We start from the raw sequence: 25,968 nt of genomic DNA, 5'->3' as shown, positions 1-25,968 counted from the left end.
TATAACATTTTGTTTTTCTTGACCTTTTATGTACTTTGCTAAAAGTAAAATATGTAATTTTATCAGAAGAAGTATAATCAAGATACTCCACCATGGTTTGTGCATAAAATATTGTTCCCTCTGTCACTCCCTTTCAGATTCCATGAGCTTAAGTGAGGGAGTAAATTTAGCCCCCATGTAAAACAATTTGCTATTTTATATCACAATACCCAATACATCTGAATTCGTACAGGCTAGGATAAATGGAATAAATCTGAAAATATGTATGTGGAGCTAAACTTTCTCACACCCAACAATTGATATTTCACTATTAATTCTCTGGTGATATCTTAATAAATAACCTATTTTCATATTATTCTCAACAAGTGTGTTTTTGTGGAGGTCGTTCAAATAAAAACCTTCAAATAAATACCTTGCATCCATTTTAATGAATAGTTTTTAAAATATGCAAAAACAAATTATTTTAAAAAGTAATGAAGCATTCATACATTAAGAACTATACCCAGGAATTTTTATGCAAAAGCTTATCTTTAGTTACCTGTGCTTATAAAGCTAAAATATAGAATTTTATGTTTTACTTTTATAAATTGCTCCTATATTTTAAATATACTTACTAAACATGTCCATGGGAATACAAAATGTGTGGATGTATATATTCAAAATACTAGCAATAGCTATCTCTATACTATGTATAATTTTACATGTATTTCCTTTTTATTATCAGATTTATTGTTTTACAATTAAAATTATGTATTTATAAAAATTGATAAATAGGGGAAATCACTCCCTATTAATTTTAAAAGTCCTGTGGTGATGTAGTTTGCATATCCCCTGTTTCTGATCTATCCCCAAAAACAAGGTCCCCACTGCTGATTTAGGACATTTCTTACCCCAACAGTTATTTATAAACTAAATTTATTGGTGACTTTTGAATCAGAGTCACCACAAATATGAGTATTTATTTACTTATTTACAGAAGACTGAGTGCATTTTTTAAAAGGAATATCTTCAAGTTCTCTAAGAACCAAAAAGAGGTCCTACACACTCTAGCTTTTTCCCTCCTTTTTTTCTTTTCCTTTTTTAATTAAATCAATTGGGGTGACAGTGTTTAATAAGATTGTATAGATTTCAAGTGTACATTTCTATAAAACGTGATCTGTATGTTGCTTTGTGTGCCCACCACCCAAAGCCAAATCATGTTCCATCACCATATATTTCTCTCTTACTACCTCACCCACACCTCCTTTCCCTCTGGTAACCACCATACAGAGTTTTTGTTTGCTTGTCTGGTTTGATCACTTGTTGTTTTCAATTTTATATCCCACATATGAGTGAAATCTTATGGTACTTGACTCTGTCTGACTTATTTTGTTTAGCATCATATTCTCAAGGACCATTCATGTTGTCACAAATGGCAGTATTTTTCTTTCCCTTTGCCTGAGTAGTAATCCATTGTGTATATATACCACATCATCTTTATCCAATCATCTCTCAAAAATATACTTTGGTTGTTGCCATGTCTTGGCCATCATGAATAATGCTGCAATGAACATGGGGGGTGCATATGTCTTTGAAAACAAATGCTTTCAAGTTTTGGGGGTATATATCCAGAAGAAGAAATCCTAGATCATAGGGTAACTCTACCTTTAATTTTTTGAGAAAATGCACTGTTTTTACACTGTGTTTATACCAGTTAACATTCAGTAGTGAGCAAAGGTTTCTTTTTCTCCACAATCTCAACAACATTTGTTATTACTTGCCTTGTTGATAATAACCATTCTAACAGATGGCTATTATGTGAGGTGGTATCTCATGTAGTTTTGAGCACTTCCCTGATAACTAGTGAAGTTAAACATATTTTCATCTATCTGTTGGCCATTTGTATGTCTTCTTAGGAGAAATGTCTGTCAGGTTCTCTCACCATTTTATAATTGGATTATTTGTTTGCTTATTTGTTTAGCATTTTACTTAAAGGGAGTACAAGAAAATATTGCTTAGATTTAAAGTGAGATCAAGATCTTGTTGATAAAGTCTCTAAAAGATTTTAGACATAGAGAAATCCTGCCTGTGAGGTTGGGTAAGGTTTCAAAAAAATATGTGACTGGAAGTACACCTACCTATCTCCACTGACACATGTCTGGTCAGCTTTTGTCACCCTGAGGAACTTGGGGTTGAAGTGACTATCTGAGACTATGATTGTCAGAAGAGTATTTTCTTTGTTGTTTATTATCTACATAAATTACACAATGATGTTTTGCTTCTGAAATCTAAGGTGATGTGATATTTTGTTTAAAATTCCTTAATAAAGTAAGACAAGTAATTGTTGTTATTATTGTTCTTAATCCCCTCCAGTGGACACTGCTTTTCAAAGAGGTTAGAAGGAGGACATACAGAAGGACAAGAGACATATGAAAACATGCTCAAAGTCACTGATCATCCGAGAGATGCAAATCAAAACAAGAAAGAGGTACCATCTCACACCTGTCAAAATGGCTATCATCAACAAATCAGCAAACGACAAGTGCTGGAAAGGATGTGGAGAAAAAGGAACCCTCATGCACTGCTGGTGGGAATGCAGACTGGTGCAGCCACTGTGGCGAACAGTATGGAGTTTCCTCAAAAAACTAAAAATGGAACTCCCATTTGACCCAGTGATCCCATTTCTAGGAATATATTCCAAGAAATTAGAAAGGATATATGCACCCCTATGTTCATAGCTGCACAATTTACAATAGCTTAGATTTGGAAACAGCCTAAGTACCCACCAGCAGATGAGTGGATTAGAAAACTGTGCTACATCTACACATTGGACTACTATGGTGCTGTAAAAAAGAAAAAGAAAAAAGGAACTCTTGCCATTTTCAACAGCATTTTCAACAGCATGGATGAGCCTGGAGAGCATTATGCCAAGCAAAATAAGTCAGTCAGAGAATGATAAATATCACATGATCTCACTCATTTGTGGAATAGAGTGAACAACATAAACTGATGAACAAAAACAGATCTAGAGACAGAGAAGCATTGATCAGACCATAAAACCTCAGAGGGAAGGCAGGGGAGGGGAGGGGGAAGGGGTAAAGATCAACCAAAGGACATGTATGCATGCATATAAGCATAACCAATGGACACAGACACTACGGAGGTGTGGGCATGAGTGGGGGGGGGCAATAGGGAGATAAGGACACATATGTAATACCTTAATCAATAAAGAAAATAAATAAATAGATTGAAGGGAGGGAAGGAGAAGAATTGGGAGAGAGAAACATCAATGAGAGAGACACATACTAGTAGACTGGTTGCTTCCCACACATACCTTGATCAGGGGTGGGAAGTGAACCGGAAACCCAGGTAAGTGCCCTTGACCAGGAATGGAACCAGAGACCCCTCAGTGCAGGCCAACATTCAAACCAGTGAGCCACAACATGGTGCCCAAGGTAAGACAAGTAATATTAAGTAATTAAATATATATATTAAAATTAATTGACACCTTCTTATGGATTAGTACAATTAAAGATATCTCAATGTAGCATGGTTTTTTAACATCCAGAAACGTCCTGTGTCAAAATGTTATTCATGCCTGAAAATATATCTCTAAAGAGGGAAGGTTTGTGTATACGTGTACACAAACATAAGCATACACTTTCCTCAATAAAATGACATACAGTATTTGTTAATGTTCCAATCGTTTCTTCCCCTACTCCAGTGATGGCGAACCTTTTGAACTCGGCGTGTCAGCATTTTGAAAAACCCTAACTTAACTCTGGTGCCGTGTCGCATATAGAAATTTTTTGATATTTGAAACCATAGTAAAACAAAGATTTATATTTTTGATATTTATTTTATATATTTAAATGCCACTTAACAAAGAAAAATCAACCAAAAAATGAGTTCACATGTCACCTCTGACACACGTGTCATAGGTTCGCCATCGCTGCCCTACTTGTAAATTTAACAAGAATCATCTCTGCAAGAGAGATAGATAAAGGGTGTCCCAAAATTCACGCAAGAAGTAATTTTGATAGAAAACACAGCTTTATCCTTAAAAACTGTAAATTTTTTATTGATTCATAAAGTATACAGTATAGGGTTATGTATGGAATAGAGACACTAGTATGTGTCTCTCTCATTGATGTTGCTTTCAGGTAAATGGCCTCCATGGCTTCGCTGGCATATATGCACTCTTTTTTTGAAATTTCCCATGACCATTTTGCATAAATGTGGCTGAATTTCATTGATACAGTGCTCAATTTCCTCCTTCAAGGTGTGGGTAGTCATGGACTTGTTGGCATAAACCTTAGACTTCAAAAAACCCCAAAGAAAAAAGTCCAACGGCGTTAAATCGCATGATCTGGGTGGCCAATTCTGATCACCAAAACGGGAAATTACATGACCAGGAAATGATTCTTGCAGTAATTGAATTGTTTCTTGGGCTGTATGGCATGTGGCACCGTCTTGTTGAAACCACATGTCATCCATATCCATATCTTGCAATTTAGGCACAAAAAACTGGATTATCATATCGCGATAGCGAGCACCATTAAATTCAAATCTTGCGTGAATTTTGGGACACCCTTTATGAAGCCCTTACACTTTACTATCAATTAGTTTGTCAAAGTTGGTCTCTTTGTATCTAGGCAAGGAATAAACATGGATCAAAGACAAAATATTTTTTTAATAAGGAATGCTATTCTGCAAACTGTGTGCCCATAGATGAAAATGAGTTAAAAAGAGATGAACTGAGAAGAGGTTACCCGGCTTTGAGATATATTTCATTTCTATAACTCAGCATGAGCTATTGTGGTTTGTTTTCTCTGTGGTCTTAAAATGCTGCCTCTCAGCTGGGCTGGCATGGCTCAGTAGTAGAATGTCGGCCTATGAACCAGGAGGTCATGGATCCCGGTGAGCGCATATGCCTGGTTTGTGGGATCAATCCCCAGTGTGGGGTGTTGGAGGCAGCCTGATGATTCTCTCTCATCATTGATGTTTCTATCGCTCTCTCCCTCTCCTTTCCTCTCTGAAGTCAATAAAAATACACTAAAAAAAAAATACTGGCTCTCAGGAATTAACTTAGTTCTGTTTCCTTTACATGGTGTTTTAAATATTAGAGGCTGAACAGTGGAAGCTGGGCACCAAGTGGGGGATGATTCCTGCCCTCCCTTTAGTAGGTAAAAATAAAAATATTCCCTAGCCAGTTTGGAAGAGTCCCAGGTTCAGTTCCCAGCAAGGGCACGTACCTCAGTTGCAGGCTCCTTCCTGGACTGGGCCCTGGTCAGCACTCGTGCAGGAGGCAACCAATTGATGTGTTTCTCTAACATCAATGTTTCTCCCTGTCTTTCCCTCTCTCTTCCACTCTCTCTAAAATACTCAGGTGAGGATTTTAAAAAATAATAATAAATAAAAGGAACTAAGTGAAACTATTTATAAAGCCTCTACTGGATGCTTTTTTATCAGCAATTTAGGAAAATTGCAACCCTTGAGATACCAACTACAGATACAAAACATTTGCCTATTCAAGGGTGCATGATAAGTTATATGTTAGCCTCAAATAGGAAACAGCTAGTAATGAAAACAGGATTGCAAATCCTTGGCTTCTGCTTTAATATCTCAATGAGGTGTTTTGAGAAGGTATGTGGCATCTTCAAAAAGAGAAAACTATAAAATTAGAAAGAGGAAGGGAGCTATCTCTTTGGTCATCAGAAGGAGCTCTCAGCATCAATATAGTTGCTAAAGGTTTAGTGATAACTCCTCCACCAAAGCAAAACTATATCAATAGCTGCCATGTGCAGTCAAGGACATGGACAACTTTTGTTAAAGATATTTTAAAAGGGAGTGCCAATTGCATTGAGGGAGAAACCTAGAAGTGTATTTGAAGTCAGTAGGTTAAACAATCAAATCACATATTATAGGGTAAAATTTTTTTTGAGAATTTGATTGTAAGTCTGGAATTCTGCTAATAGTATGATATAATTTGAATAAATCATAGTCCCAAATCTCAACAAAGTACTTCATACTGCTGAATGCTAAGATAGTAATAACCAGTGCTTCAAGATGGCACAAAAGAGAGGCACTTAACCCACACAAGTGGCTCAAGAGAATTTTTCAAAGGAAGTGATCCCTAAATCAATGAAGTATATTATCAGTGTTAGCAGTTGGTGACAGTGGTTGGACGTTAGATATTATTATTACTATTCCCTAAATTGGATAATCCTGTGCCAGAGTATTCTCCCATCTAACTCAGAACTGGATTAACTTAGAGCATGTTTCCCTTTCAGGGAATCTCATCTTTAAAGATAATTTTTCCCTGTTTTCCGGCTTGCATTTATTCTGGTGAAGAATCTGTGATGATTCTTGTGTCTGTCCCAGTAGCTGCTTTTTGAGGGTTTTTTAAATCACTTGTTCTTAGGAATTTTATTGTTATTATCCTTGGTGTGATTTTTTTGTGTTTCTCCTTCTTGATGATTATCAAATTTTTTATTATCATCAAATTTGTACAGTTTCACTCATATTTTTTTATTTCTTTGAATATTTTTGTCATCCCTGCCTTAGCCCTGTAGTCTTTCTTTGTTCTCACTCCAATTACATGTGCATTAGATCAGTTAATATTGTCTACAGGCTTTAAATCTATTTATATTTTCAGTATCTTCCCCTCTTTGTTTCAGTGTATCAGATTTTAGTTGCTATACATAACAGTTCTTTTATTTTGCATTATCTATAAGGCTATTAATATCATCCAGTAAATTCCTCATTTCAGGTATTGTATTTCTGAAAAATAAGTTCTTTCCTAGAATATGTTAACTAGAGTACAAAAATATTTTTAGTAAAACTGTAGCTAAGTAGAGCATCAGCCTGCAGGCTGAAGTAACCTGGGTTTGATTCTAGTCAAAGGCATATGCCCATGTTGTGGGCTCGATCCCCAGTAGAGAGTGTGCAGGGGGCAGCAGATCGATGATTCTCTCTCATCATTGATGTTTCTATCTCTCTCTCCCTCTCCCTTCCTCTCTGAAGTCAATAAAATATATTTTTTAAATTATAAAAGTGGAAGAATACAGAATTTTGTTTTATTTGAAAATAATTATATTCTTATCTATATATATATATATAAAAGGCTAATATGCTAAGTGTCCTTCTGACCGTCCAACGGGTCGCTATGACAAGCACTGATCACCAGGGGCAGACGCTCAACACAGGAGCTGCCATGAAGTGCACTGGCCATTTACAAAGAAACGGCACCACAGACCTGGCACCGAAAAAGCAACACTGGGCTTCCCCCAAGTGGGGCACATGCCCCACCACCAGCCCAGACCAACAGCTCACCAAATCACAGCCAATGCTGCTGAGACCCCATGGTGCAAAATGCGGCCCACAGCCCAGCCCATCCTGAAAACGGTTGCTGTGGGCATCAGGTAATGATGTCATGTAGCAATGCCCAGATTCTTCTCCCTAGTGACAAGCAGCCTCCTTGCAGTTTCTTCAGCCCAGGAACACGACTTGCTTTATAGCCAGGCATAAACATTTCACACTCTAACCAGATGTCTGTGAAGCGTTTTCCCATGCCTCATCTCATTTGATCCTCATAGATGTCTTATAGTAAGTAGATAGGAGACTCGGTGGAATCTTATTTTCTTTTAATTAGTAGGAAAACGGAGATTTAGAAAGTTTAGAAATTTGACCGGACTGAAAAGAAGTAAAAAATGGTGGACCTTAAAATTACTTCAGTTTTCCTAACTACCAAGAATATAGCCAAGCACTGCTGCAGTTAAATATTTTACCTTTTGTTCTCCCTGCAAGATCTACAATAATAATATGCTTCATGTTGATATTTACTGCTGTGTTGTTGACAATTACCTGAAAGAGAAGTTGGGGTCCTTCACTGGGCTGGAAAAAGTTTAGCTAAATCAAAAGCAGGTCTAATTAAGCAAGTTTATCTAGATATATAAAGCTCTCACTGGCGCCAACCACACACGTGTAAAAGGAATGAGAGGTGATATAACTATAATTTTTATACATATTAAGAAAGGCATAAGGGATTATTATTAAAAGTGAATATCATACACTGACAACTTAGGTAAAATTTATATTATGTAATAAATAAGGTATTTAAATACATAAACATGTATATTGCCGGGGTCCAACCCCAGCAGGTCCAGGGGTTCCCAAAGGTGTAGACGGAGTCGGCGAAGAAGGAAGGACACGGAGACAGTGTTCAGTTGATCAGCAGCCTAGCCAGGATCTCCAGCCAGGATCTCCAGCCAAGTTCTGGTCTGGATCTCCAGAGAGGTTCTGCTGTTTATTGTCTTGTTACATCCGTATTTATACCAGTTGATTTTAATCCTGTCAATCTTATCTCTATTCCAGGGAGTAAAGATTATGTAGCTTAAGCATGATTGTTTGTAGTTAAAGTGATTAACTACCCACCTGGCACTTAGTTAAGGAGTTTCATCCCCTCCCTAACTTCAGGGAAAAATCCCTACCTGGGGAAATAACCTTTCTTGGAGAGGTGACCTTGGTTAAAACACACAGCACTAAGGGGAGCAAACATATTAAGAACAGTATGCTATATACGCCAGGTCCCTTGAAACATATGCTGTGCAGATGTTTCTATCCTGCAGCGACGGTGTCAAGCAGCAAGGATGGACCGGCTTCCAGCAGTATATTTCTTATTGTAATAAAATATGCATAACACAGACTCTATTATTTTGACCATTTTTAAGTAAGATTCAGTGGCACTTAGTACATTTATATTGTTGTGCAACTATAAAAATATGTTTTGTCTCCAGTTATAAGATATGGTTGCAAAATTTTATACAATTGTGAATAATGCAGTCAGTGTATTTGGAGAAAGAAAAATCTGAAAAAAATAAGATCTATATGTAAGCATTAGCCTTATACAGGGAGGGGCAAACGTATGTGTACAATTGTTCATATGGAAAATAAGCCTGGCTGGTGTTACTCAGAGATTGAGCATGGACCTATGAACCAGGAATCCACGGTTCAATTCCCAGTCAAGGCACATGCTCAGGTTTTGGACTCAATTCCTAGCATGGGGGATGCAAAAGTAGTCCATCCATGTTTATCTTGTATCAATGTTTCTATCTCTTTATCCCTCTCCTTTCCTCTCTCTCTAAAAAGAAAAAATCAGTTAAGAAATGAACTATGCAATTTAAATGACACAGTTGTCCTGCCATTTTTCATAGCAACGCTTTACAATCATTAAGATCTGGAAACAGCCTGAGTGTTCATCAGTAGGTGAGCAGATAAAAAAGCTGTGGTACATTTACACCATGAAATACTATGCAGCAATAAAAAAGATGGATCTCTTACCCTTTGAGGCAGCATGGAGGGACCTGGCGAGTATCATGCTAAGCAAAATAAGCCAGTCAGAGAAAGATAAGTATCACATGATCTTACTTATATGTGAAATCTAACGAACAAAATACACTAAGGAACAAAATAGATCCAGAGACATGGAAGCATGAAACAGACTGGCGAATCTCAGAGGGATATGGCGAGTGGGGTGTGAAGGGTGGCAGGAAGTGAGTAACTAAAAAATTTACATGCATATATGCATAACCCATTGACGCAGACAATAGTGCAGTGAAGGAAGAACTGGGGAGGGGACAGGAGCAAGGTGGAGGGGGTTAATGGGGGGGAAAGGGGGACATCTGTAATACTTTCAACAATAAAGATACATTTTTTAAAAAATAAAATAAATGACCTGTGTCAAATGCTCCTGCAACATCTTCATATCTCCAAGGAGACAGTCCCACTGAAGCCTGTTTCATTGCGTATTTGCCAAACTTCATTTCTCAGAAAATTAATTAACAATTCTTGATTGTGGGTCACCAAGGATCATTTGCTGTTTTCACTTAATGACTTTTTCTGCAAATTAAAAAGAAAAGTCACATTTGACATCATAAAAGCATTTCTCTCTGCCCTGATTATTTAAATTATTATCGCTTCCACCAGTGGAGAGAGTTCTCAGCCTTTAGAGTAATTTTTTTTCAATGATGGAGACTGTAGTCTTAATATTGCTATGTTTAAATAGCCAACAGAAGTCCTGATTTAATAACAGGAGAGTAAGTATGATAGTTTGTCTCTTTGATCTTAGGATTTAGATTATAATTTCCTCTGACAAGAAAATGGATTTCTGTGATAGTGGTAGTTTATATACTCTTAATGTGTTTCAGATACATTTATTAAATTCTTTTTTAGAATGAATTTCCTTCATGTGAATAAATGTCATTGTCTGGGACGTTTATGCATAAGACACATAAACAAACCTGTCTCACATTGCTTAATGTGAGAAATATTCAGGGTAACTTTGTATAGACTATTCAATCTCAAATTAAAAATAATGAAGTATCTTTATACAGAAATATACAAGCATGCCCTTTGCATTCCTCTTCCCACCCCAAAAAGAATAACAAAATGACTGGGTCACAGCATCCCATTCAGATTCCTGTGTCCATTTTGAGCATTTGTTTGGAAGATAAAATAAACATAAATCAATAAGTTACATGTTCTGGTCAGTCTGTTTATTGACTTCTATTATAAAATAAATTGTAATATCATGAAGAAAACACATATTTTCAGCATTGAATAACGTTTAAAGTCTGAAGGACAAGTCAGATTTCACAGTGACACACATATGTGAGAGTGTAAGAGAAAAGATGGAAGGTAGGTGAGCTGCAAAAATAAAAATAAAAAAGCCATATGTATCATTTCTACATCTCAATCTGATATAAATACTTGATAGTTGTTGAATGAGTGACTAAATTTTCTGAAAGGATTCTTTTTTTTTAAGGATTCTGATTATTGAGTAACCCATGATCCTCAGTTAGTGATTTTTCTTTAAATTAGAAGCTTTAAGAATTGGATGGTCATTATAATTCTGCCCTAATATCCATAGGAACAGAACACAATGAGTTGAACAATAAAGTGGATATTCTCATAAAACAAGTAAACTAGATAAAAAATGGGAACAGATCTTTATTACTTTATGTAAGAAAAATGTCAATATTTGACATATTGATTGTACATTAGGAACATTTGAGTTCCTACTTAGTGTAGTATCACTGAAGATAATTCATTGACTGGAAGATGAGGGAGGGAAGAGAAGACAGTCATCATTTGTGTGGGCAACAAAGGTAACACACATAGTCAGTAAAGGTAATGCACATATTGAAGGGAGAAGTAAGATGGATTGTGTAACGGGGAATAGGGGAAGCCACAGTGCTTAAGGTTGGTCATAAGAGTTAAGCTTTAGAACAGTTAAAATAAGTTATAATCTATCAGAAAATTTCTCTGATTATCACACGCAGATTGGAAGAAGTCGGAAGTCCATGATGAGAAACGGTACAGTGACAACATTCATTCTGCTGGGACTGACAGATGACCCTCGGCTACAGGTTCTGATTTTTATCTTTCTATTTCTCACCTACACCCTGAGTGTAACTGGAAACCTGACCATCATCACACTAACCTCTGTGGATTCTCACCTAAAAACACCTATGTACTTCTTCTTAAAAAATTTCTCCTTTCTGGAGATCGCATTCACATCTGCCTGTATTCCCAGGTACATGTATAGTATTGCAGCAGGTGACAAGGTCATTACCTACAACGATTGTTTCATCCAAGTGTTTTTTACTGACCTCTGTGGAGTAACAGAATTTTTCCTTCTGGCGGCCATGTCCTATGACCGCTATGTGGCCATCTGCAAACCCCTGCATTATACGACCATCATGAGCACCAAGGTCTGCCAGACTCTTGTCATTAGCAGTTGGGTGTCTGGTTTATGTATCATAGTCCCACCACTTAGCCTGGGTTTAACTCTAAAATTTTGTGACTCTAACAGGCTTGATCATTTTACCTGTGATGCATTTCCCTTAGTGAAAATCTCATGCTCAGACACATGGCTCATCGAACAGACAGTCATAATCTGTGCTGTCCTGACCTTGAATATCACTCTCACTTGTGTTGTTCTGTCATATGCTTCCATTATCAAGACAATTTTGAAATTCTCTTCTGTTCAGCAAAGGAAAAAGGCCTTTTCCACCTGTTCTTCCCACATGATTGTGGTTTCCATCACCTATGGCACATGCATTTTCATCTATATGAATCCTACAGCAAAGGAGCAAGTGACCATTAATAAAGTAGTTTCGCTGCTCATTTCTTCTGTTTCACCTATGTTAAACCCATTTATTTATACACTGAGAAACAATCAAGTTAAGAAAGCCTTCAAGGATTCCATCAAAAGAATTGTTTTACTCTCTTCTAATAAAAGGAAATAATACCTTTAGACATCTCAAAAACAAGGATTCATTGTATTTTTGAAGTTTATAATCTCATATATTCTTAACAATATATACATGAGTTGCATTAATTTTCTCAACTTTTCTTTAATCAAACTTTCAGTGAGCCTGACTCAAGCCATTTTATATATTCATTTTTCAAACCAATATCATGTCAATTTATTTAAAAATATTTTTGAAAACTGATTAACTTCAGAATACTATTTTAATATTTATAAAAGTAATTCCTCGGGAAAATGTAAGATAAACTGCTTTATTACTCTACTCAAAATGCATACTATAGTGATATCTAAACACATGAAAAAGAGTAATTGTGTGTATAATGCAAAAAAAATGAATAATCACAAGTTAAAGTACATGTGAAAGAATTATAGCGCTTCTAATATTGGGGAAACACCGGAAAATATTACTACCATGAACAGAGAAATACTGGTTTAAATGTAGTAAATATTCAGTTGAATTTATAGCTGAAAGCATTGCAAAGTTGTAAATAGGAGATGTCGGAATTGGTAGAGCAATAATGTATAAAATGACCTGTGGGTGTTCGGAAGATTATAGACTAGGGATGGGAATTGTGATGGCATTTTAGATCACAATGGTTTCGGTTTAGGTGAAAAGAAATTCTGTTATTCTAAATCTATTCACTAATTATAAAAATGTGAATTAGATAAAAGAGAGGAACTTATCCTTATAGGTTTGAAAAGATGAAAAATGAACATATAAATGGAAAATGTAACTTATTATGGGTAGAAAATGAAATAAATTATATAAGTTAAAGAAATTTAAAAGCTAGTTCTTTGAAAAGTCCAATAGCACAGATAAAGTCCAGTAAATATGAGATGTAAAAAAATTAAAATACTGCATATTTTATTGGAAAATCATCAGGATACATATAGGAGAGAATGAATAAAACTATTGTGTTTTATTGATTTTAAAGTCTTATTCATATTTTGCTTTTCTGAAATGGAGATTTGTCATACATTGGCATCTACTATTGGTATAGTTCAATTGGCAACATTGTCTTTTTTTTCCTTGTTTGGATTATCTACATAAAGCCAGACTTTTGTTTGTTATTTTGTGTTTTATTTTTAATGTATATATTTCTTATTGTTGATAGCATTACAGATATCTCTTGTACCTCTCCCCCTTACCCTCTCCTCCCAGCCCTACTTACCCCTGCCCCAGGTCTTCACTACCCTATTGCCTGTGTCCATGAGTTATGCATCTAAATATATAAGTTCTTCGGTTTATCTTTTCTCATCCCCACATTGGTGTATGTCAGTCTGTTCCATATCTCCATGCTTCAGGTCTCATTGTGTTGATCAATTCATTTTTTTTCATTAGATTCCACAAATAACTGAGGCCATGTGATATTTGTCTTTCTCAGATTATTTCACTTAGCATAATAGTCTACAGGTCCATCCATGCTATCCCAAAGGATAAGAGATCACTTTTTTACAGCTGCATAGTATTCTATTGTGTAAATGTCCCATAGCTTTTTTAACCTTTCATCTACTGATGGGTTCTTGAGCAGTTTCCATATCTGAGCTATTATAAATAATGCTGCTATGTACTTGGGGTGTATATATTCTTTCTGATTGGTATTTCGGGTTTTTAGGATATATTCCCAGAAGTTGGAATGCTGGTTTAAATGGGAGTTCCATTTTTAATTTTTTTAGGAAATTCCATCCTGTTTTCCATAGTGGCTGCAACATCTGCATTCCCACCAGCAGTGAACTAGTGTTCCTTTTAATCCACATCCTCACCAGCACTTGTCATTGTTGTTTTTAATAGTGATACACAGCTTAATTGTATTTCTTACAATTGATGATGTCTTAAAATTGATGAAATTTGGCATATCTGTTTTTTATCATGATTACATATTTACATATCCTAAAAACTAAAAAAACTCTAATAGAAAACTAGTGGAACTAATAAGAGAATTTGTTGTTCTAATTGAAAAAATGAAAAATATTTTAAAATCAGCAGACTGTAATAACAATAAGCAATAGGAAATCAATCAGCAAATATTATTTTAGTCACACAGTTCTAAAAACTTAATTACCAAGAGAATAAATTTAACAAAAAGTATAGTGTACATATAAACAAAGTATAATATCTATTCAAAGAATATGAAATATGATTAAAACAAAAAGGCAATCAATATTCTTGGTTGGAAAATTTTAATATGAGCATGTATATATGTGTGTGTATATATTATTTACATAAGGTAGAGACATTTATTTATTTATTTGCATGTAGTCACTAAGCACATAGAATATTAAAGGAAGACAAATTTTAATGCAGGTTATCTGAAGCATGAACTAAGAGATACAATCAGAAAGATAAAGGAGGGGAAATCAAGCATGATTCACAGTGGCCAACACATGGAACAACCAAAGTATCTTTCAGTAGATGATTGGAAAAACATGTTGTGGTACATACTAGTCTTACCTAATAATAGACAAACATGCAAATTGACCATACCTTCGCTACACCCAAGCCACGCCCACCATCCAGCCCACCAGCCACGCCCACCAACTGATCCAGAGATACGCACATTAACCCAACAAAGATGGCAGAGGCCAGAGCTGAGATACTTGCGTTGTAGCCACAGCTACCATGCAAGCATCCAGGTTCTGGCTGCTCCAGGCCTATTGGAGATGCAGAAGTCAGAGGAGACAGAGAAGTCCAACTCCAGCACCTGAGGCTGGCTGCGACCTGGGAGACAAAGAAGCCGCCTACCCCATGATCCCAGACTGCAGCTGGCCGGAGAAGCCACCTTCCCTGTGATCCCAGGCCTTAGCATGCTGGAGAAGCTGACTGCCCCACATCCACCAGCCGCATGTCCTGGGGAAGACTGAGAAGCCAGGCCCCAGAGCCTGAGGTTGGCTTCAGCCTAGGAGACGAAGAAGCCGCCTGCCCCATGATCCCAGACTGCAGCCAGCTGGAGAAGCCACCCACCTGCGGTCCAGGCGCCAGCGCCTGTGGCTGGCTGCGGCCCAGGAGATGGACAAGCCACCCGCCCTGAGGTCCCAGGCTGTAGCCACCCTGTGGTCCAGGACACCAGCGCCTGTGGCCCAGGAAATAGGTTCCCCCTCCTCCTACTGCAGTCATTACTTCAATATTCCCCTTCTGAATTTTCCTCCTGTGCCACAACCCAACTCCACTTTTCATCGGAAGGATATGGAACAGAGCAGTGTTAAAAGCTTACATTTTTAAGCCGGTAAGGATGGTACTTAAACATATAAATGGAAAACTCAAGTCCTTAAGGTAACAAAGGCTACAAAGGGAGGGGGACAGGGACAGGACATGACATATTATATTCAGCAACCCATATGGGGACTGAAAACTTTGCAATGATGACAATTAGTGAAGATAAGAATTAACTAACATAGTTGACAGGGACAATTCTTTCATCTTTGAAAATATCTACATCAAATCTGTTTAAATAGGTTTTCATCTGCATAATCTAACACATTCTGACAAGACCACCACCACCAATGTGGTCAGTGTTGTGCCAATAAATGTTTAACAACTGGCTCTCAATCAAAGAAAACAAAGCTCTGATTTATACTGTCGGCCAATTTCTGTGGCATAAATTCTCCATCCAAGGCTGATTTCAGCTGCTAATGTGATGCCGCTAAATGCAGAGCTGAGGAGAAACATGCAGTAATACACTATTATATTCCACCAGAAAGACCGAAAAGATATAAATAATGTCAAGAGTCAGAACAGTAAAGTGTACTAAATAATTGAGGAGTGATGAATTTAGAGTATGTATTTCCTTTGGTTTTAATGTAATTTATTCACTTTTAAGATTATATAATTTAATTTTTAATAATGAACATGTTTAACAACCAGCTTACAAAATTCCTGAAAATTTGTGAGCCAGTAAAAGCAGGCTCTAGCACAATACTGGGTGGAGTGTAATGGCTAAATGCCAAGGCTCATGGATTTGAAATGAGACTCAGCCACTTTTGGGTTTTACTGGTCAAGTTACCTGATCTCTCTATACCTCAGTGTTCTCATCTGTGTCATTATAGTACCTACTGTGTAGAGTTGTTGCAAAGATAAAATGAAATCTGTGTATGACACAGCACAGTACCTGAAACAATAATTCACTCAATTTGTTATAAACTGTTACTGCCTCAAATTGTTGTTGACAAAATTACTCATGCTGAAAGAATGAAATTTTATTGATGAGAAAAGTGCCTTATTTTGTGATCTACATGGAGACAGTCAATTTTACTTCCTAGGCATTAGGTAGTAATCTACTACTAGAAACTGAAAGGAGAAAAATGACCTCAATCAACATGATTGAGGCAATGTATTATTAGCTGGATCATAAAGCAGAGAGGATGCCATACATTCTGGGATACATCTGCAGTAAGAGGCTTCATCTCAGGTATTAATTCTGATCAACTAAGCATCAGACTTAAGAAGAATGGTGAGAAGTATTCTGAGGCTGTTTCTAGACTTAGCAGGAATAGAACTTTAATACATAAGCAACAGTTACTATGGTTAATGATGGCAAGAAAAAAAAAAACCATGATCTAATCCAGGGGTCCTCAAACTTTTTAAACAGGGGGCCAGTTCACTGTCCCTCAGACCGTTGGAGAGCTGGACTATAGTTTAAAAAAAAAACTATGAACAAATTCCTATGCACACTGCACATATCTCATTTTGAAGAAAAAAAAAAAAAAAACGGGAACAAATACAATATTTGTATTTGCATGTGGCCCGCGGGCCGTAGCTTGAGGACCTCTGCTCTAATCTAATAAAAAGAGAAACATGCAAATCCCCCGAGGGCTCCCGGGTTGCCAGAGGGATGTATGACTGCTGGGGAGCGGGCCTAAACCAGCAGGTGGTCATCCCCTGAGGGGTCCCAGACTGTGAGAGAGCACAGGCTGGGCTGAGGGACCCTCCCCGAGTGCACAAATTTTTGTGCACCAGGCCTCTAGTATATATATAAAACAGAATACTACTCACCCATAAGAAAACATTAAATACTGCCATTTGCAATAACATGGATGGACCTTGAAAATATTATCCTAAATGAAATAAGTCAATAAAAAAAATCTAAGAATCATATTATTTTTCTCATATGTGGGATATAGACAGAAATTCATAGACACAAACAACAGTTTGGTAGCAACCAGAGGGAAGAGGGGTGGGGGATTAGTAAAGGGTAGAGAAGTCCAAATATATGGTGATGGAACATGATTTGGCTTTGGGTGAAGGACACACAATGCAATATACAGATGATGTATCATAGAAATGTACACTTGAAACCTATATAACCTTATTAACCAATGTCATCTGAGTAGATTTAATTTTAAAAAAGAAAAAGAAAAAAAAACATTGCTTGTACAATCTCACTGACATGTGATGGTTTGACATGTGATGTATATATATATACATTTTTTTCTTTTCAAATAGATTTTCATCTACAAAATCCAACATCTGCTACCAAGGAAAAAAAGATGTTATAATTTATTTTGTTAATTCAGAATAAAAATGCCAAAAAGAAAACCCATTTGAACATGTAAATGTTACAGTGTATACAATGAAATATTATTCAGCCATAAAGAGAAATAATATGCTATTTGCAACAACATGAATGGATCTTGAGAATATCACGCTAAGCAAAATATGCCAGACAGAGAAATTTAAGAATCATATGATTTCATTCATAAGTGGGATATAAAACTAGAAGAAAATTTGACAACTGTGTGGATTCCCAGATACTTGTATAACATATCAATAGGAGACGAGGTCATTACCTATAATGCTTGTGCCATTCAAGTGCTTTTTACTGACCTCTGTGAAGTAACAGAATACTTTCTTCTGGCTGGCATGCCCTATGTCCTCTATGTGGCCATCTGCAAGCCCCTGCATTATGTGACTGTCATGAGCAGCAGGGTCTGCCAGATTCTTACCATCGATTGTTGGATGGCTGCTTTATGTATGATGATCCCACCACTTAGCCTGGATTTACTAGTAACTCTAAAATTTTGTGACTCTAACGTGATTGATCATTTTGCCTGTGATGCAGTTCCCTTAGTGGAAATCTCATGCTCAGAAACATTGAACAGACAGTGACAATCTGTATTGCACTGACCCTGATAATGACTCTTACTTGTATCATTCTGTCATATGCTTCCATTATCAAGACAATTTTGAGATTCCCTTCTGTTCAGCAAAGGAAAAGGCCTGTTCTTCCCACATGATTGTGGTTTCCATCACCTATGGTACATGCATGTTCATCTATATGAATCCTACAGCAAAGGAACAAGTGACCATTAATAAAGTAATTTCACTGCTCATTTCTGCTATTTCACCTCTGTTAAATCTATTTATTTATACACTGAGAAATAAGCAAGCGAAGAAAGTCTTCAACAACTCCATAAAAATAATTGCATCATTCTTAAGGAAGCAAAATAAACTAGCACTCATAAATTTAAAATAAAAAATAAACCTGTCCGTTGAAGTTCATAATTTGTTTACCTTTTAATAATCTATATTTCAGTTATATTTCATTTGTCAATCCCCTTTACATTTGCTTACATTGTACTTTAATCAATTCTCTCCTTTAGTTTTAACCAGCTTCTTGTAGGAGATTTGTCTCAGTAAAAAAATGAAAGTATACTTCTCATAAATTCATTTTTAGATAAATATAACCCCATATAACTCAATGTTATAGTATAATAAAAATCATTCTTTAGTCTTCCACAAACATAGCATAATGCTACTGATTGCTGTGCTCACATTAAAATGCTACTAAATTTCAACTAAGAACTAACATTTTATAATAAAATACTGAATAGGATTAATGCTGGCATTACAAGGAACAATTGAGAGAAAAGATAATAGCATTTCTAATATTCTTAGGAAATACATTTTTAAAAAACATGCTAGATAAAGACTCACAAATATTCTTTTGATTTAATAGCTGAAAGTGAAGTTTAAAATGTGTGTGACCAAAAGGTATCAGAGATACAGATTTAACAGTTATGAAGATGAAAAATTCCAACTATGACCCATGGATTTCCAGGAAGGTAAAGAATAGAGGATGGAGAGGAGGAGAGGAGAAGCCAGTTGTTGAATTATGGATTACCGGGAATTGGGTTAAATTTCCATATGAAGATGAGAGATGAAGTATCAGAATCCAAGTGGTGAAAGCACAAGAAACTAACAGAACAGGATAAAGTCAAGACTTTAAAGTGTGATTTAGGGGGGGAAATTGCCCACTCTTGTGAAAAATCAATAATTTTCTCAAAGAAAATTTTCTGTCTCTTCTTGAGCTATAAGCTATGGGCATGGGGTGGGGACAATCATTACGTTCCTCTGCCTATCTAAAAGAGACCTTTGATAGCCCAAATTCCATTTTTTTTAATTTACTAATATTATATATAAACAATTAAATAGAGTTTAACTCTATTTAACTAACTAATATTAGTCTAACTCTTTGAAAGTTAAGAGACACATATGCAATGAGATACACTTCATAACAATTTATATAGAGCATAGAAAACTGTACTCAGAAGTCAAAGAATAATTCATTCATAAATATATTCATTATTTTTAAAGCTAATGAAACAAAAAAAAATAAAGCAAATCCTGCTCCTTTTTAATATTTAAATGCCATCAAATTAATTCAAAGTATGTAGGACATAAATTTTACTGAAGATAGAAACTTTAATAAATCTGAAAAGGTAAATAAATCCAAAAGTTGCTTTTTTAGAAAATTGATAAATTTCTCAGAAACATGAATGAATGCAAAACTAAAAGAGCAATATATGTTTACAGATAGAGACTATAAATACTACTGCAGTACAAATTAGAATAACTTTATGGATGTTCTTTTAGAATACCACAACAAAAACAAAAATGTGACTACCAGAGCTAATTAACAAGGTTTTAGCAAAACAAAATTTTAAAATTAATTCAAGATGTAGAAAATATAACATATAACATTTTGGGAAGACAAATAAGAATTACCAGGAAAGAGGCAAAGGGCCAAATATGTTACAATTCACATGGTAAAGCAATAGAGAATCTCATTATAATTTCAATTATCTAAACAATAAAAAAAACTCTCCCTAATGAATTTTTTTGAAATTTGACAAAATCTAATAAGACATTATATACCAAGCTATTAAGCAATTCACTGTTGAATACAGGTAGACTTATTTCAAATAGAATTCAACAAAATATCTGAAATTATACTATGATTGATTAATATTTATTTCAATTACACAAGGGTAAAGATAAAGGTAGATAGATAGATAATAGAAGATGATAGATAGATAGATAGATAGATAGATAGATAGATAGATAGATAGATAATAGATAGACCAAACAGAATTATATATGTATATATTTTATACATATGTAAAATATAGTCTGATTTTATTGTAAGAACAAATTTTTTAAAAAACATTGTATATAGGTTCAGATTAATAGATCAAACTATCACTAGATAAAAACAGTATTTGCATTTAAAATTTTTTTAAATAAAATTAAAATGTGATAAACTACTAAAATAAGATTAAAGTATCTAGAGAAAAACAATTGACATTATTACATCAAACGGTAAAACATCTGTACTAAACTGAAATAAAGAACTGAAATTAAGTAAGAGTGCTCACTTTTATTATTGATATTCAACATTCCATTGCCATCTTAAAAATTCCATAAGATAAATAACAAAATAAATCAGATTATCAGAATGAAGTTATAAATCTACTCTATTTAGCAATTATGAATGCCATTTTTTTAAGTTCTTACATTTATGATAGATGTGTCTTACAATGACTGGCATCTTAATATTGTGCATATTTTTATCAGTAACATTTTTCACAAAATAATAACATGCACTCAAATAGACTCAATGAAATAAGGCATTTTCTTCCTAATGATATTATTATGTACCTAGAAAACAATAAAATCTAGTAAGAAAGTAATGGACTTAATAAGAATACTTAGAAATTTGGATGAATAAAGGATACATACAAACAAGTCAGTTGACAATGTTTGTACTAGCAATAAACCCCTACAAATCAAAGCTATCCACATGACTGCCAAGGAATAACTCTTATTATGGAGTCAATATGTTATACCATAAAATATCAAGTTGTGCACGCAATATATAAATTTAGCACAACTCTAATTAGAATCAGCTTTTAAATTTTCTAATTGCACAAATGATCTCTAAGTTAGTACAAAATTAACTTAATCTCTAACTTGGTATCTCTAAGGCAGTTAATAATTAAATCTCATAAAGGTACAACAATACATAAATGAAAGAAATATTAGTGAATAGAAACTTCAAAAGAGAAGATAAAATGATGCAGTAGAACAGATAAGATCATGAAAGTATACAAATTGCCTTTATTTTTATATAAATATTTGTTACTTTTATACAAAAGTGGGAAATTTTCAGTTCAGTAGGACAAACATGTTTTATTTCGTAAGTGTTTCAGTCACACACAAAAATCTCAAATGCAAACATTTTGCTTTTGATTCACAAAACTAACAAGTTACATTCTAAATGTTTTCGGTTTTAAGTATAAAAATAAACAAGTAGAACCTTATCAGAAAAAATATAAGGCCACAATAATGTAAAGGAGTCAGCAGCTTGTACTTAAGGATTTAAAGGCAGAAAGCGATAAAAGAAAAGGCACCTATTTGATTACATATGCGTTAACCATTTTGACTGGCAAAAGATACCACTGAAAATTTTATGCCAAATAATAATGTGGAAATTAAATGTATAGTGCTGACAAACAAAAGAATGATTTCTAAAGTATACAAATAGCTCTCATAAATGAACAAGACAAATGAAAGAGCTAAATAAGAAAAAAATAGACATGGTCAATTTGGAGAACACTAATTCCCATTTAGTAAAAAAAAAAAAAAAAAAAAAAAAAAACAGGATTGTCAACTGTTCTAACAATCAGTCTCATATCAAGAAATTTATAAATTGGGGGTTAATGAGGGGGATGAGGACATATTTGTAATACCTTAACTAATAATAATAATAATAAAAAAGAAATTTATATTGTGGAAGAACTTTACACCAATTATACTGTCAATCTTGAAAAGGACTTTTATCTGTCGCTGAATTAGATCACAAGAAAAAGAGTACTTTCCTAAAGCCCATGTATAAATTTAAATTGCTAAAGCCTTTTGACAAGCAATCAGAAAACCTACAATTTAAAAATACGTATATTTTGACATGCCAATTCCATACCTGCAACTCTATCTCACAAAAATGTAAGTACCATTTGAAAGGATATACAGCATAAAAAGGCACAATATGAAATACAGCATTTCTGATTACCAAAAACTCAATGCAAAATGAAAAGCTCTCAATAAATCAAATGTCATAAAGTTATTAAACAAATCTATTAGAGTAACACGGTTTGTTCTAGAGTAATTCCTGTTAATTTTTTTTTTGAGGGGGAAAAGAGAAAAAGTGACAAAATATGTCTAATATAATGGAATTTTTGTACTGGAAACTTTGCCAAAACCCTTCACTATGAGTATATATTCATATGTGCACACATATATATAGATATGTGTATAAAATAAAGTACTGTACCTGTAAACATATTTATTAATTCTTACATATGTAGTAATATCAAGTTTTATAGCATGCTTAGAATTAATGATATTTGCTTGAGAAACTAAATTTTAAAAATACTAAAAAAGAAAAAAAGAAAAGCAAAATAAAACAAACAAAAATATACCTTTCTAGAAAAATCATTACTGGAAGGGTCTAAATAAGGAAAGCACAGGATGAGCCTGGGATATCTTATTGTGCTAGAATACAGTGTTAATTCAGCAGGCGAAGGTTGTTCAAGCCCTGCACTTTCTCACAAAGGCCGATCTTAAGGCTGGTCCTTGCTTAGCTGCTAGGAGATAACCTCTGAACTCTTGGAATACCTTGCCTGATAAGAGTGGGGCTTTTTATGCCTAAAGTCCTGGCCATACTACAGCAGGTTGACCTGTGTGGGGCTGGAGACTAAGTAGTCGAGTGGTTAAGGCCAGTCCTGTGGGTCCTGCATGCCTACATGACTGGCCCCAATGAAACCCCTCATTGAAAAGGCCCAGGTGAGCTTGCCTGCTTGGCAATACTTTGCACATAAAGTCACACATTATTGCTGGAAGAATTAAGCTCATCCCTGTAGGACTCCAATGGGAGGGGACACCTAGAAGTTTGTGCCTGGTTTCTTCTGGACCTTGCTCATTGGATGGAGGATCCCATTTCCTAGCTGCTTGTCAGCCGTGGGCTGCTTTCCACTTTGCGAAGTTGCCACATAACCCCCTCCAACTTCAAAACCAGAACTAGAAAAAAGTTTTAATTAAATTCTTTATTGTTTAAAGTATTACATATGTCTCCTTTTTTCCCCCCATTGATATCTCTCCGGCCTCTCCCACCACCCAGCACATGCTCTCACCCCACTACTATCCGTGTCTATTGGATATGCTTATATGCATGCTTACAGGTCCTTTGGTTTACCTGGTACCCTCTCCCCTTCACCCTCCCCCCTCTCAACCTGCCCCCCACTTTCCCTCTGAGGTATGATGGTCTGTTGGATGATTCTCTGTGTCTGGATCTATTTTTATTCATCAGTTTATGTTGTTCATTATAATCCACAAATGAGTGAGATCATGTGATATTTATCTTTCTGTGACTGACTTATCTGCTTAGTATAATGCTCTCCATGTCCATCTATGTTGTTGCGAATGGTAAGAGTTCTCTCTTTTTTACAGCAGCATAGTATTCCATTGTGTAGATGTACCACCGTTTTTTAATCCACTCATCTGCTGATGGGCACTAGGGCTGTTTCTCACTCTTAGCTATTGTAAATTATGCTGCTATGAACATAGGGGTGCATATATCCTTTCTGATTGGTGTTTCATTTCTTGGAAATATATTCCTAGAAGTGGGATTACTGGGTCAAATGGGAGTTCCATTTTTAATTTTTTGAGAAAACTCCAAACTGTTTTCCACAGTGGCTGCACCAATCTGCATTCCCACCAGCAGTGTTTCATGTCAAATCTCACAGGCTTCAAATCTCTATCAAATGTAAGAGCTTCCATCCTTCTGAAGGTCTCATTTGATTAGGTAAGGCCCACCAAGGATCATTTCCTTATCTTAAAGCCAACTATTTGGGACCTTATTATGTATGCAAAGTCCCTTTACAATAACACCTGTATTCTTGTATGATTGAATAACTGGCAGAAAGTGTGTGCATCACGGGAGTCTGAGATGATGAATTTTATATGTTGACTTGTCAATGCTGCCCAGATAGTTGGTCAAACATTATTCTGGGTGGTTCCCTCAGGGTATTTTGTATGAGATTAACACTTAAATTGGTGGACATGAGTAAAGTATATTGTCCTCCATAGTGTGTCCTTCATCCAACCACCTAGTAACAGAATTCTACAGCAGATACCTTCAGACTTCATCTGCAACATCAGCTTTTCTTGATTCTACTGCGTACAATTTTGAAATGAAATCTAATCTGTTGCTGAAGTAGATCACAGGCAAAAGGGTTCTTTTCTACAGCACATGTGCAAATTTAAACTGCTAAAGTTTTTGACAAGCAATCAGAAAACTTACAATTTAAAAATACGTATACTTTGATATGGCAGTACTTTGGATTTCAGCTTCAAAATTGGCTCTAGTCCTTCAGCAAACTGGCTTTGCCCTCAAACTACTATTGCCCCTGGGTTTCCAGTCTGCATATTTTGGACTTGCTAGCTTCCATCATCACATGAGTCAATTTCCAATTCTTTATGATATGGAGAACCCTAACACAGGGACATTCTTAGGTTCTGCCCACTATGCATGAAATAATTATAAAGATTCAAACTGCATTTTTAGGGGAGAACCAAGATGGCGGCATAGGTTAACACCGGAGTTTGCTGCTTTGAACAACTACTTCAAAAGTGAAACCAAAAAACGGAAGGGACATCACCCTGAACCACAGGAACGCCGGCTGAGTGGAAGTCCTACAACTAGGAGGAAAGAGAAACGCTTACGGACACTCAGAGGAGGCACAGTGCTGAAGTCAAATTCTGAGGTGCGGAGTGCGTGAGCGGGCTGGCGGCGGAGGGCGCGGTTGGCGTTTTCAATCGGGAGGGAGTCGCAGAATCTGAGCTCCAGATCCGGGCGAGTCTTTAGGAACCCAGACTCAAACGGGAGAAGCGGGACTGTCTGGCTTCGGTCAGAGCGAGTGCAGCTTTCTCTCTGAGCTTTGCAGCGGGTGCTGGGACTCAGAGAGGCAGAGCCCCTGGGGACAGGACTGAGAGCCGCCATAACTGCTCTCTCCGGCCCACCCTGTTGATCCTGTGCGACCCGCCCCGCCCAAGCCCTGCACACAGGCATTTGCCAGATAGCCTCAGGCAAAGGCTAGATTAGCACCTCCCTAGAGGACAGAAGTTCTCTCACTGCTGACACAGCTGATTCTCATAGCCACTTGGCCTGGAGGTCAAACCCTCCCTGGAATTAGCTACAACAATCAAGATTTAACTATAAGACTGCGAACAAAGACCACTAGGGGGTGCACCAAGGAAGCATAACAAAATGCGGAGACAAAGAAACAGGACAAAATTGTCAATGGAAGATATAGAGTTCAGA

At 35.9% G+C, this 25,968-nt stretch overlaps 1 protein-coding gene and 1 pseudogene across 1 annotated transcript; both read left to right on the top strand.

The window, feature by feature from the left end:
* Nucleotides 1-11,342: 11,342 nt before the first annotated feature.
* Nucleotides 11,343-12,290, top strand: LOC118651525 (olfactory receptor 6C2-like). The gene has a single exon (XM_036300779.1). The coding sequence runs from the start codon at nucleotides 11,343-11,345 to the stop codon at nucleotides 12,288-12,290; it is 948 nt and encodes a 315-aa protein (XP_036156672.1).
* A 2,866-nt stretch (nucleotides 12,291-15,156) lies between these two features.
* On the top strand, nucleotides 15,157-18,783 carry LOC118650647 (annotated as a pseudogene).
* Nucleotides 18,784-25,968: the final 7,185 nt, after the last annotated feature.

Source organism: Myotis myotis, unplaced genomic scaffold (genome assembly GCF_014108235.1).
Source record: "Myotis myotis isolate mMyoMyo1 unplaced genomic scaffold, mMyoMyo1.p scaffold_m19_p_3, whole genome shotgun sequence".
In the NCBI taxonomy this organism is placed as follows: domain Eukaryota; kingdom Metazoa; phylum Chordata; class Mammalia; order Chiroptera; family Vespertilionidae; genus Myotis; species Myotis myotis.
The sequence above is the reverse complement of the archived record's forward strand: the minus strand, read 5'-3'. Positions and strand labels throughout refer to the sequence as shown.